Below are 15,239 nucleotides of genomic sequence, written 5' to 3'. Positions count from 1 at the left end.
AGAAGACCTGCTTCTAGAAGCATCCATGCTCAACACAGTGCTGAGTTTATCTGCAGCTTCTGCAGCACACCCCCCCCCGCCCCGCCCCAGCCTTCCTCTCTGACACTTCTCTATCTCACAAAATATAGCCCTGAGATCTAATTTCAGCCGAACCTTCAAAGTCTCCACTTTCAACTTCCCAAGGAGGGATCAACTGGCTGCCAAGTTTCGTTTCCTAGACCCTCTGCCACCTCCCACCCCAACCCTGCCTGACTGCTCAAGGTCAATGCCTAGGTGGACAGAGGAAGGAGGACGGACTGAGCCCATACCGAGAGATGGAAATGGCCAACGGGCCTTCCAGGGAACCACAGCTATCAGCATTTCCTTGTCTCTGGTCAGCCTGATTCCTGGGAACACACTAGGAGACTGTGGCCCAGGAGGGCTTGGGTTGACCCTCCACCTGCAAATCCAGGCCTCACCACCTACATGGCCTTTCATCTTTGTCTTCCCCCTTCCCAGTACAGAAAAGGCAGACCTGGGTGGGAATCCCAAACACCTCCCAGAGAGAAACAGGCCACTGTGGTCACCTACTCTCAGCCCCTTCCCCATGGGCTCTTTATCCCAGGTCCCCTGGGGAGCCACAGCCCCTGCTCACTGCAGCTGAGAGTGGAAGCCACGTAGGAGAACAGGGAGGACCTGCAACTCGCTCAAGTCACAAAGCTGGCACCAGACCTTGAAGCCACATTAGAATATTAAGCACAGGGCCATCATCTTCATTTCACACAAAGAAAAAGACCGAGGATCTCTCTAGCCCCACACTCTAAGAGGCTATCACCCATGTCCCACTTAGCCACCTATGTGCTATGAAACAGCCGTGGGGATAGCCCCTCACAGAACGAGTGAGAACCCTGGGAGGGGACACACAACCCAAACTGGAGATCCACTCTCAGCTGGGTGGGACCTCTGTCAGATCCAGTCCTCTGCCAGTCCTTGAGACCTTCGACTCTGACACACAATCTCCCACAGGGCACCTTCTGTGAAAGATGGTGACATCCTGTCACCCAGGTTTGCAATGGCAGCAACAGTGGCAGGTTCATTACAGCCTGTGGTATCTCACCTGCCTCCCCCAGGCAAAACCATGTTCCCCAGGCTCCCTCGGGGTCTACAGGGAGCAGCTGCAAGCTGGAGCTGAGGATGCCAAGGCCGGAGAAAATAAGTGTTCAGGAATGGGGTGAGGAGGCTCTCCTCCCGATACCCCAAATGCCATATCTTCTGTGCCCTAGTACTAATCCAGAGTCGGAAAGAGAAACCCAGTTGGGACTGTGGATCCAATGGATGGATGTGGTTGGTCAGAGTGCATCCCATCAGCTAAGTACCTGCTGCAGGGCCAGGTTGTTGGTTCACACTTTACTGATAGAGATTCTAAGAGGCTGGGTGGCTAACCCGGTCACATCATAGCTCAGAAGTGCTAGGATTTGAATCCAGCTCTTGTATCCAAGCACTTCAGTTCATCCAGCCCCAGGCCAAGAGAGTCTCCACTCACAGCCCTGTCTTTAATGGCTACACAGAGCCAAAGGACCAAAGTGCCTAAGGACAAGACCCTGACCTGGCCAACAGCCCTATCAGTACCTGATAAGTCAAGGGCTATGTGACAAAGATACCGACCCTGAACCCTGCTTTCCTCAGTATGTGAAATGGCAACACTTAGTGACACAGCACAGAGTGGCTAGAGGGTAGGTAGACAAATGGCTCAGGAACGTGCTCTGCACCCTGCCAACCACCTGAGCGCAGCAGCCTGAGTGCATTCCTGGGAGCTGCAGGCTCACAGGCTGGCACTGACTTCCACCCTCAGGTGGCTTCTGCCCAGGGAAACAGTGAAGACACAGCAGGAAAACCGCCAATCCCAGCTGGCAATTACCAAGCCACGGATTACAGCAGCACGAAGGTATGGTGGTGTGCATGCTGGAGCCACAAACAGAGGAACTGGCAGGACACACGACAGTCACATTCCCAGTCCTAGGAAGCCACACTCAAGCCCTGGGGTCAGACACACCTGGGTCCTATTCATCAGTCTGAGCTTGAGTGATGACTTACCCCACGAGCCTCAGTTTCCCCCTCTGTACTGAAGCGATCAACAACAGGGCTGCCTGAAGTATTACAAAGCTGGTGGTTCAGGACAGCGGGAATAGTGCCAGCCACACAGTGTGTACTCCATCAGTGGCAGGACCACAGTAATCCCAATCATTGTTCCAAGGCCCCCAGAGATTCTCCCGGCCCACCGAAGCCTTTGTATTCAAAGAGGAACATCTACCTTCTGCTCCAACGACAGTAATGATCTCATCTTTGTAGAGCCCCCCAGAAAGCAGCTGGGTACATCTAGGAGTATGACCCTAGCTAGGCCCTCCCTGCCAGAGGCTAACCCTCAGCCCTCACTCTGCATGACCTCTTATGGAAGGGTATCAAAATGTACATACCCAGGTCCTGCAATCCTGAAAGGACCCCAGAACCTAGTTTTATACCATACACAGAAGCAGGAGGATGGGTAGCCCTGGGGAAGGCCCTATCCTTTCAGTCTGGTAGCCAAAGCTCCTCCTGGCCCAGCCTCACCTCCTACCCAGTTACTCTAACCCCTATGACCAGACTCCGCAGCAGCAGCAGTGCGATGTCAATTCACACCTTTGCTGCATCCACTACCACCACTCCTGCCGACCTAGCCAGTTTCCACTGACCCTTCTGAGCTTAGGACACCTCTCCTACCCTCTAGGGACAGTTCAAGTCAGCTCCCCTGGAGCCCCCGAGTCACATAATGACAGCCAGGCCTGTGTTCTTTCCGTGTCTCTCTCCTCCACCTAGTATCCTTCTGCCTGTCTGCCTACCTGCCACAAGACTGGCTGGCACCTCATCATCTGTCCTCTAGCTCAAACATCACCTCAAAGCCCAAATGTCATGGACACACCTGTAATGCTTGCACTCAGATAGTAGAGACAAAAGAATCAGGAGTCCAAGGCCACTATCTGCGATATATAATATCTGAGGTCAGCCTGGGCTACATGTGATCCTATCAAATAAATAAATAAATAAATAAATAAATAAAATCCCCTTGAGACCACGTCACCCCTAGTGACACCAACTCAAAACTGTGGGTTCTTCAGAAGTCTGCACACCGCACACTGGCTTGGGGCACTCTGACCCTTTGCCCATCCCTAGAATGGTGCCTGGCCCAGAGCAAGCACAAGGGAAGCCTTGCTGGCTGGCTGGCTGACTGGCTGGCTGGCTGGCTGGATGGATGGATAAATGGATGCAGACTGGAGATCCCTGGAGAACACAGAATGTATGCTTTACCCAGTGCCAGGTGCCTGCCACAGCACTGAACCATCACATCTGCTGTGTAAGGAGGTCTGTGCAAATGTGTGCTTGAGTGTAAATGCAGAGAACAAGAATACACGGAGCTGCGCCTAGCAGGGCACACCTTTAATCCTAGCTCTCACAGGCAGAGGTGGGTGGGTCTCTATGAGTTCGGGACCAGCCAGGGACTCCTGTCTGAGGGAGAAAAGGAAAGAAAGGAAGGGGGTCTCTGAGGTCCACTCCTGCAAAGTCACTTAGGTTTTGGGGTACACAAATGCACGCAAACCCACATGTCCATAGATGAGCATACAGATGCACATGCACAGGAGTGGGCACTTGTGTAGAGGCACAATTCCAGGTGCCATTCTTCAGGGTGCCATCCACATGTTTTGAGGCAGCCACCGACACAGATCTCACAAAGTAGACTAGGCTGTCCGGCCAGCGAGCCCCAGGGCCTGCCTGTCTCTCTTTCCCATCTCTGTGATTACACATTCCTGCCACAGCACCTGCAACTTCATTTTAAACACAGGATCTAGGGATTGAACTTACATTATTATGTTTTCAAAGGAAGAACCTTATTGGCTGAGCCATCTCCCCAGCCCTCATTTAGGTTTCAAAAAAGAGAGAGGTGTGCATGCCGGCTGTCTCAACTGAACAGCTATGCTATGGTACATGTGTTCTGTGTGAGTCCATTTTAAGGCAGCATCACCTGGAGAATACAGAATTCCTCTCCTTCCCATCAACACAGAATCAAATTATGACATGCCCTAGACTGTTCTATAAAAGATACCAAAAGAAGGGTGGAGGGTACATTGTGTGCACATGCCAGACAGCTCCAATCCAGCCTCCTCTCCCAGCTCTGGTGCCCCTTAGGCTCTTTCCTCTACCTGCCCCCTCCCTCAAAGAATGGGGCCCCCTGTGGCCCCCAGGGAGCAGGGAGCTGCCAAGGGATTGGATACCTAGAGCAAGGGAGGCTGGATGTTCTCCCGGTCCATGAGGCTCCAGGAAGGGGGGTGCGGGGTCGCAGAACAGCCCCGCAGGGCGAGGTGGTGATGGTGGTGGCAGTGGCGGTGGTGACGCAGAGATAGTTACCGTGACCCGGAACGGGGTTGAAGCCGAGGGCTCCATGCTGGGGTTTTTCTCTGACATGCTGCCGGGAAGGCTCCGCCGGGAGCCCGGCCTTTCTTGGGGCGACTCTGTCAAAGAAGGAGAGGGAAGGTGAGCACATTCAAAAGCTCTGAGAGACTGTAGCTTCTGCCACCACCCACTTCCTAGGACTGCACAACAGACACTGTAGTCACTGTGGAGAAGGGTAGCAGTGTGTACCCCTAAACTACCCAGGCAGTTAACTACTATATACACAAAAGGATCAGAAGACCAGATTTAAACATCTGTATGAAATGCTACATCTGTATGAAATGCTGACAGCAGCGCTACTCCCAACAGGCACAGGGCACACACAGTGCATTTGCCCATTCCGGGTGATCTATGAACACCTTAAAACATCATTTACATGATATGGATGAACCCAGAAAACATCATGCCAAGTGACAGAAGCCAGAAACCAAAGGGCAAAGACCCTCTAGTGCAACAATGAGAAATACCCACAATAGTCAAATTCATAGCCAGAGACTGGGTCAAAGGTGAGCTGCCCAGGACTGTTGGGAAGATGGGGGTTGGGCTGCATGGTGTAGGGTTTCTGTTGAGGAAGATGGAAAGGGTTTACAGACGGAAAGCCGAACGAGTGCACATTTGTACACTGAAGAGAGTTTAAACGAAGCTGAGGCGATGCTCAGTTGGCAGTGTGCTTGATGCACAAGCGTGAGAACCTAAGTTCAGATCCCCAGTGCCCACAGAATGCCAGGTGCCCTTGTAATCCTGGTGCTGAGAAGGCAAAGACAGAAGGACCCAGAAGTTTGCTGGTCAGGCTATAGCCAGCTCCAAGGTCAGTGAGAGCCCTGGCCTCCAAAAGTGATCAAGGAAGACACCAGAACATGCACGCACGCATGCACACACACACACACACACACACACACACACACACACACACACGAGGGGGAGGGGAGGAAGGGAGAAAGGGACAGAGAGAGAAAGAGCAAAAGAGGGAAGAGCAAGAGAGACAGATAGACAGACGGACAGAAGGGCAGAGACACAGAGAGAAATGGCAAATTGCATGCATTTACTACAATTCTATTTTGAGACAGGATTTCACGTAGCCCTGGCTGACCTTGAATTTGCCATGAAGCTAAAGATGACCTTTAACTCCTGACCCTTCTCCATCTCCCAAGTGCTGGATTTTTATGACAATTCAAAAAAATATTTCGTTATCTTTGTTGTATGTCATAGATGCTTTGCCTGCATTGTATGTATGTGTACCACACGTGTGTCCGGCACCCATCAAGGCCAGGAGAGGCATTGGATCCCCTGGAACTGGAATTAAAGACAAACTGGAATTGTAAGCTACCATGTGGGTGCTGGGAACAGAAACAGGGATCTCTGTTCTCAATCACTGAGCCATCTCTCCAGCCCCTCACAAGTGTATTTTAAAGGCTCCGGAGTCTGGACTTAAGCTTGCAGTTGTGTGTGCAGATCAACGAGCCTCTTCCTAGAATGTCATACTTGATGGAACTCTGGGCAGCCTGCCTCCACGGTCCCACCAACTAAGATAATCTGGGACCTCTGTCTTCTAATTTGGGCCTTCCTTTCCAGACACTTTAGAAGTGGGAGGCCTGCTGGATGAGACAGTAAAGGGCTGAGGTGGTAGTGGCTGCACAACGCTGAGGAGAAGGGGGTGAGTCTACAGCCTCCATGGCTGCTTCTCCCTGCTCTCATCCTCTCATCTCCTCACCGAAGACAGGGTTTCTCTGTGTAGCCCTGGTTGTCCTGGAACTCACTCTGTAATCCAGGATTGCCTCGAAACTCAGAGATCCACCTGTCTCTACCTCCCAAGTGCTGGAATTCAAAGCCACCACACCGGGCTTCTAAGTCAAGAAACACTCAGATTTGTAACACTCAGGGGACAGTCTGAGGGTAAAGCAGAGAACACATTTGAGCCAGGCCTGCACTCGCCTTCTTAAGACCTCAGTCAGCTCAACCCAGCTGCGTCTTGCCTGCTCCCTCAGACCTTAGTTGCCATCTCTTTGCCTGCTCTTCTATGGTCCCCCATAGAGGACTTCTCCCAGATTCTCCCACCAGCCTAACCAACCAGACAGACAGCCATGAAGGAGCTCCCTAGTGACACCTCTGCCTGTCATTTTGCTGCTGCTCTATGGAAATGACTGTGTCTGGGAATATTATTGCCGTGTGTGTGTGTGTGTGTGTGTGTGTGTGTGTCTGTGTGTCTGTGTGTGTGTGTCTGTGTGTGTCTGTGGGGGCACAACTTCCAATGCCCACACTGCACCTCTACAGCCCCTGCACCCACAAGGAGCCTGGTGTGTGTGATGTTTAGCAAAAACCTGTTGACTCCTAAGGAAGAAAGGGAAGATCACCCTGGCACATGGGACACACGGGGACATGGGATAAGAGACTTCCCTGGCAAATGTGTGTACACAAATTCGGTCACATAGATCCTCCCACACATATATCACAGGGGATGTATGTAGACACAGGATATAGGGGCTCACAGACTCAGGCGCCTCAAAGGTCTGGAACATCCTACCCACACTACCTACTTCCTCCTCTCCTGATTGGGGTGTTCCCAGTAGTGTGAAAGGACAGAGCTTAGCCCCTCGCTCTACTACATCAGTCTATTTCTGAGCCCTTGCCAAGGAGCAAGCAGGCCGTGCCCTGGGCCACCTCTGCCAGACTAGTTCCTCCAGTCAGGTGGCAGGCAGCCATCTCCATGTCTCCTAGCTGTGTTTCTGCTTAAAACTTTCCCCGCCCCATGCTCTGCTACTCAGTCGAGAGACACCCACTCTTTCTGGAGGTTTCCCTAGGAAATCTCTTCCCACGCTCACCGTCTGCCTTCAAGTCTCTTCCCCCAATCCAGCCCCGGCTCCTGTTCATTCTCGGTGGCAGCACACACATTCTCCACCTGGACGAAGATCCTAACGTGCTTCCTAATGGCATGTGTTGTCCACATCAGGCACATGTCCTATGAACTCTGGGACAGTTTACTCCACGGTCACCTCTGAGTCCTGGGGGAGGCACTACGTCAGGCCAAGCAGGCAATGGAGGCCCCACTTCACCAGAGTAGATCCTGAACCTCAGGTCCCATCCCTAGGAAGTAGGTGTATCTGGGCCAAGCCCATAGTTCCTGAAATACTGAGCCCCTGGGCCTCAGGACCAGCCGAAGGACTGGACATATGGATGGCGCTTGGAGCTAAGTTCAGGGTGCAAACTTTAGCTAAAGCAGGCTCCTGTGATCAGACACCTTTCCAAGGACAGGGGAAAGGGTCATAATAGGAGCTCACAAGCCTGGAGTGATCAGACTCCAGCTAACTATCTCCTACCCCACTCAGTTCCCCCAAGACAACATACACTTTAACCTGGTTCCTAAGGTGCTTCTCGATGGTACCCCTGAGTGCTGCCTCTGCCATACTTGCCATGAGGCAGAGATGCCCCCCTCACTCCTACACCCATGCTGTCCCCTTGTGATAGACGACATGGCCTTCTGTGGGATACAGTCATGTTCTGAGAGGCCACTGTTCCTGTTGGGGGTACCCCATTATTTTAGACACGACTCATGCCCACTCTCCATCACTGAGTCTTGCAGACCTACTAAGTCTCTCCCTATTTCTCATAGTGGGAAGGAGAATGAACACCTGTGTTCCCAGTCCTGTTGAACCAGGCATCCAGCAGCTCTGGGTCACCTCCCCACTCCCCCCGATCCTGACCACCATCCTTCCTCCACCAACTCTACTAACCCATATAGAGCACCCACTTCAGCCATGGGCCAAAAGCTGGCAAAGCCAGCCTCCTCTACAGGTCTTACGATCCCTAGGATCGATAAAAGGGGCTGAGGACCCCAAAGAATGACTGGCCTCCAAAGATGCATGTGTTCACATGTGGGAAACACACGGAAGGGCACATGCACACGTACATATACACAGACACTCACAGAGGTGCACACACACATTTACATACAGGCATACACATAAGCACACAGACACATACACAGAGACAGACATCCACATAGAGATGCACACACAGAGAACACACATATACACAGGCATACACATACACACATACACAGAGGTGCACTTACACACAGGTGCGCTCACACACATATGTACACACAGGCGCGCTCGCTCGCTCGCTCACACACACACACATAGCACCTGTCCTAGTGAAACAAGGATAATGGGAATGGGGGCTGCACCCTCACCCAGCTCTGAGACTGATGACCTCCAGAACCTCCCAGAACCTTGCTTCTTCCCTGATCTAGAAGCTTCTCTGGGGCTGCCCAACCTCCCATTTTACCCCAAGTGATTTCCCCGGGAGCCTTCAGGGAGCCAGATGTCAGCCAGCACCAAGCTAGGCACACAGGCCTTTGCTGCTGTGTGCTGCCCCTCAGAGATCTCCTCAGGCTCCATTCTCTCTTGCACCCACATAAAATTGCAATACTAAAGGTAGATTCTTTTAGGTGCTACACATAAAAAATAATAAGATTTTTCCATCTCCTTGGGACCCAGTTTTGGCCAGCTTGTATATAATACTGCCAACAATATTGATTCTACTGAGAACATGTGTTGACAGATTGGACAGCCATGGCATCTACACCTTTCCAGATGAGGAGACTAAGGCTGCAAGATGCAAAGGTAACTAAGTCCCTCCAAACAGTGCACCCCAAAAGAACTCTCACTTAGAACCTCAGGAAAGGGAGATTAGAGGGAGGGGTCTCCATTTAATCCTGTCTGTGCTGTGTGACTCGGGCCCAATGCCTTTCCATCTCTGAGCTCATGATTAAACATCAGTTCAGTGAGTTGAGTAAAAGCAGACAGTACTCTCCCAGTGCCCTCCCCCAAAATAACCTTTATTTTATTCCAGAAAAACAATCAGGGAGCTGACATCCCTTCTGCGTCCCTGGACCTAACAGTGTCTCTACATCTGGGGATCTCAGCTCAGAGCTTTACATTAAGCTCAGGGACCTCTGTCTCTGGCTTCCAACTTGGCAACACAGCTTTTTCCATGGTAGGGAAAGCAGGATCCCAGAGAGGTCCAAATCACTAAGATCACCCAGCACTGAGAAAGTATCAGGAAGAACCATTTGAGAGAAGGGAGAGCCAATCACCTTGGAGTCTCCCTCAGAGGACAACCCAGTAGTCCTTCTTCATCTCAGACTTGATATGACCTCCACACAACCTCCCAGTCTACAGAACTGAACCTTGGCGCGAGCGGACCCTGAATCTCTCCACTGAAAGGAAAATGTCCCTATTTAAGCACAGAGACCAGGACTCTTGGAAGCTACGGTCAGAATCAGGCATCTTAACCTTCATGAGTTCGCAAAAAAATAAATAAAATAAAATCGGTTTCATTCAAATGCTGCTGGCTTGGTTGCCATGGATACCACCTAATCATGAAGGATGACTGTTACTTGTTCCCATGGAAACAGTGGCTGGAGGAACATCCTGTAATTTCAGCTGTCGGGTTGCACCGTCCAGATCTTAATGGTTGGAGGCAGGTGGAGGTGGCGACAGTGACCATGGATGTCGGGAGACTCAGGGTCGGTGTAGGTGTGGAAAGATTGGGTTCTGGGGAAGTAATGGGGGTTCTCACAGTGATTCGAAAAATGTAAATCAGAACTGCCAGATACCAATTCACACTTTTCAGATAGGCTTTAGCCCAGTCCAAAGCTGAAAAGAAACTAATTAAAATAAATTAATAAGGAGCCAGTCCTGAAATTAAAATGAGCAGTGACTCCCACTGCTGGCAGAGATAGAGAGCTGCTCACTCATCTCTGCTGGTGGCATGAAAAGGCTCGGGGTGGGGGGGGGGACGATCAGACAATAGGTAGTCCAAACGCGCACACGGACACACACACACACACACGTCCAGCCCAGAAAAATGGTTCATCCCATATATGCTGCAAAAAGACATTTGCAGCTGCCCAGCACGTAGCACAGAAGAGGCACAGTATAAATGTCCAGCAATAGGGCATGAATGAGTGCATCTTGGACTAGTCATCCAGTGGAATACTACACAGCACAGAAGAGGACATGGCTCAAGTGGACTCTACATGGAGCACAAAGGCATGCCATAAAATCTAAACTTATATAGATTTAACACAAATAAAACAGGAACAGGATGTTGAGTGGGGGAAAAAAAAGACCAGTTGCTAAAGAAGATAGAATGTGACCCTCTTATAAACATTTTTTCATAAGCGAGTTCAAAGAAGCTTTATAATAGCCCCAAGTAGACACAGCCAAGCAGCCTTCAATGGGGAATGGTTAAGCAAACTATAATTCATAAAAAATGAATAATGACCCCCCAAAGAAACCTGTATCCGATTCCTGTAGCCTGTGAACGAGCCACTCTGACAGAGAGGGACTCTGCGGCTATGTGCTCCAGAACAAAGAGTGGGAAGCAGAAGGCTACCCTGGGGACAATCCCTCCTCAGGAGCCCTTGAATGTGAGCAAGGACTGGAGCTAGAGCCACAGCAGGAGGCAAGAGACAGGAGAGACCACCATCCTCCATGGCTGGCACGATCTAGAGAGCGGAGTGGACGAGCTGGCAATCCACAAGGGACAGGGCATTAGTCCTACAACCACTCCCAGAGAGCTGCATTGTGCAGCAGGAGTGGGCCGTGGCTCAGATTTCTTTTTGTTTCTTTTGTTTCTGTTTTTGAGACAGGACCTTGTTGTGCAGTCTAGGCTGGCCTCGAACTTCCACTCCCCATGCTGGGACACAGGTTACAGTGAGCTTCTTCTCTCTAGGGTCTTCAGGAGGGAAGGCAACCCACTACACCGTGACTGAGTCTGGCCAGGCCAGCGCTGGAATTCCATCCAAACTGTAAGACAGCATCTGTGTGTGACCTCTGACAGATTTTAATATGTGCAGCAACAATAAAAGTCGAATATTGGGGCTGGAGGAGTAGTGTGGTTCAGTGGTAGACACTTCTGAGCAGGTGTGAGGCTCTAGATTTAGCCTAGGAGCAGGGAGGGAGGGAGTCAGGGACAAACAGAAACTGCAGAAGGAACTGTGCGGACTACAGAATACTAGTCAGCTATGAAAAAGGAAGGCATGATCGATCCACTCGATGTGGGTGGATCTCAAGGGCATCCTGCTACCAATGAAAGCCAGCATCAAGTTCCACAGCACTGACACAAAGTATGACATAGGGACAGAGGCTGTAGCTCAGTTGGTAGAGCGTTTGCCTGGCGTGCAATGCCCTAGGTTCAATCCATGGCACCCCATGAACTGGGCGTGATGCTGCACACCTGTAATCCCAGCACGTGGGAAGTAGAGACAGGAGGGTCAGCACGTTACTGTCCTGGATATAAGCAACTTCTCAGGATGGCAATCTTTGTCAGGGTGACCCCGGGACAACAAAGTGACATCAAACAAGGTTGTTTCCTGTCTAAGCAGTCCACAGAGACAAGGCAGCAGTCATCCACAAAACAACAAGTTCCCCCCTCTCAGCAAAAAAAGGGGGGGAGCATTACTTCATCAATTACAGCCTGAGTTGGCAGCTTCTGAATTGCCTCTCTCAAGAGACAAGAAATAGGTTACCTGGGGTGGGGATGGGGCAGGATCTCAAGTTCAGGACTAGCCTGAGCTACACAAGGGATCTTGTTTCAATTAACCACAAGAGAGGCCTTGTGAGACCTAGTCCTGTCTTCCTCCGTGATAACAACCAATCAGCCACTAGCCCCACCTTTCTAGACTTCAGGCCACTAGCCAATCAGCCACTAGCCCCACCTCCCTAGACTTCAGGCCACTAGCCAATCAGCCACTAGCTCCACCTCCCCAGGGCCAGCCCAGACCATAAAGAAGGTTCTTCCTGACCCTGGTGTCCAGTGTGTGCCTCATCACCTTGAGTAAGAACTGTAGCTCTGTTTCCAGAATGTTCCTGGTGGACATCCCTGCAGAGCACTATTATGCAAGCAGCCAAGGGGAAGCTGTTTGCTCCAGGCCAGTCAGTATAGTTTGAACAATTGCCCGAAAATCTGAAATCATTTCAGACCAGAAACTGAAGCTCGCAGTGGATCCTTCAGGCTAAAATGCATTTGCTGTCCACATGACTAAAACAAAGACAATCTCCGTCCTGGGCATACGTGCACACAGCCACATAGGGAAACAGCAGAACGATTCTCTTTGGAGAATTCAAGGGTCTGAGAGTAGAGGCAGGTGACACACAGTGAGAGAGCATGACGTCTTCTAAACACTAACAGTAAAACATATACAGCTGACAAACCATTCCCACTGTTTCTGTCTAAAGAGAAACGAAATGAAGAGGAAAAATAAAATAAAAAAAAGACCAAATCAAGACTAACAGCAGCTGAGCCGGGCGTGGTGGCGCACGCCTTTAATCCCAACACTCGAGGAGGCAGAGGCAGGCGGATTTCTGAGTTCTAGGCCAGCCTGGTCTACAGAGTGAGTTCTAGGACAGCCAGGGCTACACAGAGAAACCCTGTCTCGAAAAAACAAACAAACAAACAAACAAACAAACAAACAAACAAACAAAAAGACTAACAGCAGCTTAGATGGCCATGGCAAAACCCCAAACAGCATGGCTCTCAAGTGGGTGCTAGACACACCTGGGCCGTGGCACGAGAACTGAGCAGAGAGCCTGGGTGAAGAGTTATAGGTCTCTGTGTGTGTGTGTGTGTGTGTGTGTGTGATATCTATATGCATGGTGTGTGTATTTGTGCCATGTGTTGTGTAGGAAGGCGTGTGTGGTACATATGTGGTATGCATGATGTGTGGTGTGTACATCATGGTGTCAGTATGCATGGTATATGTGATGTGTGGTAAGTGGTATGTGTGTGTTTGTGTGTGTGCGTGTGCATGTGCCTGTGTGTGTTAGGGAAGCATATGAAATCCATTGTTCTGTTCTCTGGAGATATTTGTGAAAATACCACAAGCTGCTAGTCTCCTGCCTCAGACTGCATGCTCTTCCCATCTACAGTCAAGTATTACTTGGAGGTTGCTAGCCCTTCCCCTCCCCTGTGAGGCAAACACTGGCTCCCAAAAAGCCACATCCGGAGACCTGGAGCCTGTGAAAGTGTTTCTCCATGTAGCAATCTGAACTCTTCAGAAATGATAAGGACCTTGAGCTGAGAGGGAAGACTACGCTGCACACTGTGACAACAAAGGCTTTACTTTTTATCTAATTTGTTTATTGAGTCAGGATCTTGCTAAGTAGCCCAAGATGACCTTGAACTCATGGCCCTGCCGTCTCAGTGTCCCGAGTGCTAGGTTACGGACTAGTGTTACCATGCCCAGCCAGAGGAGAAAGCAAGGTGAGAAAAGACAGAAAGACAGCATCACCAGGGAAGCAACAGTGAGGCAGAGGTGAGGTAACGAGCCCGGAACTGTAGGCAGACTCCAGAAAATTGAAAAGGCAAGGAAACACACTGTCCTCTCAAGGATCACAGCCGAAAGACCCTCTGATTAGCCCACTGAAAGGACTGCAGACTACTGACCTCCAGACCTCAGATTACACATCAGTTGCTTTAAGACGCAGTGACCCTTTGTTACAGCAGCCACGGGTACCAACATGTCCACCAGTCAAGGTTGGGGTTAGTCTAACTACATTAAAAGGTGGAAGGCCAGGATCACTGGCCCATGCAGGGCTGTGCATTCCCCTACCCTCCTAAGGAGAGAGGCTTCCATCCAGCAACACAGTGGCATGGCAATTAAATGTGGATTTGTTAGAAAATGACATGTGAGGCCTAGAGATGACTCAATAGAAAGAGTACTTGCTGTGCAGGCCTGGGGAGCCATTCCTCAGCACTCACAGAAAAGCTGAGCACGGTGGCCATGTCTGCAGCCCCATCACTGGGGCAGTGGCGGAAACCAGGGTCTAAATAAGTGAGCTCTGGGTTCAATGAGAGGTGACTGATAAAGACATCTCAACAATAACGTGCAGTAACACACGTTCACCCCACCCTCATCCCCAGGGACACATAAAATAAAATCTGAAACTCACAAAACAGGTGCATGCTTCACACCTAAATGCAAAAAGTTTTTCATCCACACCCTTCATATTTTGAAAAATTATTTTATTAGTGTGGATGTTTTGCTGGCATGTACACCACTTGTATGCCATGCTCTGAAAGGCCAGAAGAGGGCGTCAGAGTCCCTGGAACTGGAGTTACAGATGGATGTGAGCTGCCATGTGTGTGTGCTGAGAATTGAACTCAGGACTTCTGGAAAAGCACCCTGTGCTCTTAACCACTGAGCTATGTCTTCAACCCAATATTCTTTGTATTTCATCCTTATAATACAAACAAATTACTGGCAAGCAAACTTTAGGGCATGAAGTCCCTAATTAAGACATGCCAAAGGGCGGCAGCAACACTAATTCACCTCCTTTGCACTTCATTCATTAGAAACTATTTCTTTCTTTCCCTCAAAATCGCACCTCGGTACTTAATGTTCTGTAATGCTTTGCACCTTTGTTTAAAAATTATATCATTACATGAGATTGCTATGGCTGTGCGATACAGCGGGTTTATCTCTCGCAGCAAGCTGAGATAAGCATAAAGCTAAGTGTGTTCATTCATTTTTAGAAGGTTTTATTTTTAATTCTGTATATGTGGGTATCAGTGAGTGCATGTGAGTTTGGGTGCCCATGGAGGCCAAAAGTGTCTGATCCTCTGGAGCGGGAGTTACAGGCAATTGTGAGTGCCAGGAGTCAAACTCAGGTCCTCTGCAAGAGCAGCAAATGCTCTTAACAGCTAAGGCATCTCTCCAGCCCCTAGATATCTATTTTTATACGATGTTCACACTTTCTTACCCTTTCTGTATT

At 50.1% G+C, this 15,239-nt stretch overlaps 1 protein-coding gene across 10 annotated transcripts in view; it reads right to left on the bottom strand.

Moving 5' to 3' along the window:
* Dab2ip (DAB2 interacting protein) overlaps positions 1-15,239 on the bottom strand; it is a 175,484-nt gene that overhangs the window by 84,317 nt on the left and 75,928 nt on the right. For 9 of the 10 annotated variants that reach the window (XM_029484645.1, XM_029484669.1, XM_029484632.1 and 6 more), the window contains exon 2: positions 4,417-4,520. In XM_029484645.1, the coding sequence (XP_029340505.1) occupies positions 4,417-4,520 (104 nt within the window). Of the gene's footprint in view, positions 1-4,283; positions 4,521-15,239 lie in introns of all 10 variants that reach the window. The other variant, XM_029484689.1, reaches the window with a different exon arrangement.

The sequence above is a fragment of the Mus caroli genome, chromosome 2 (assembly GCF_900094665.2).
Source record: "Mus caroli chromosome 2, CAROLI_EIJ_v1.1, whole genome shotgun sequence".
NCBI lineage: Eukaryota > Metazoa > Chordata > Mammalia > Rodentia > Muridae > Mus > Mus caroli.
The sequence above is the reverse complement of the archived record's forward strand: the minus strand, read 5'-3'. Positions and strand labels throughout refer to the sequence as shown.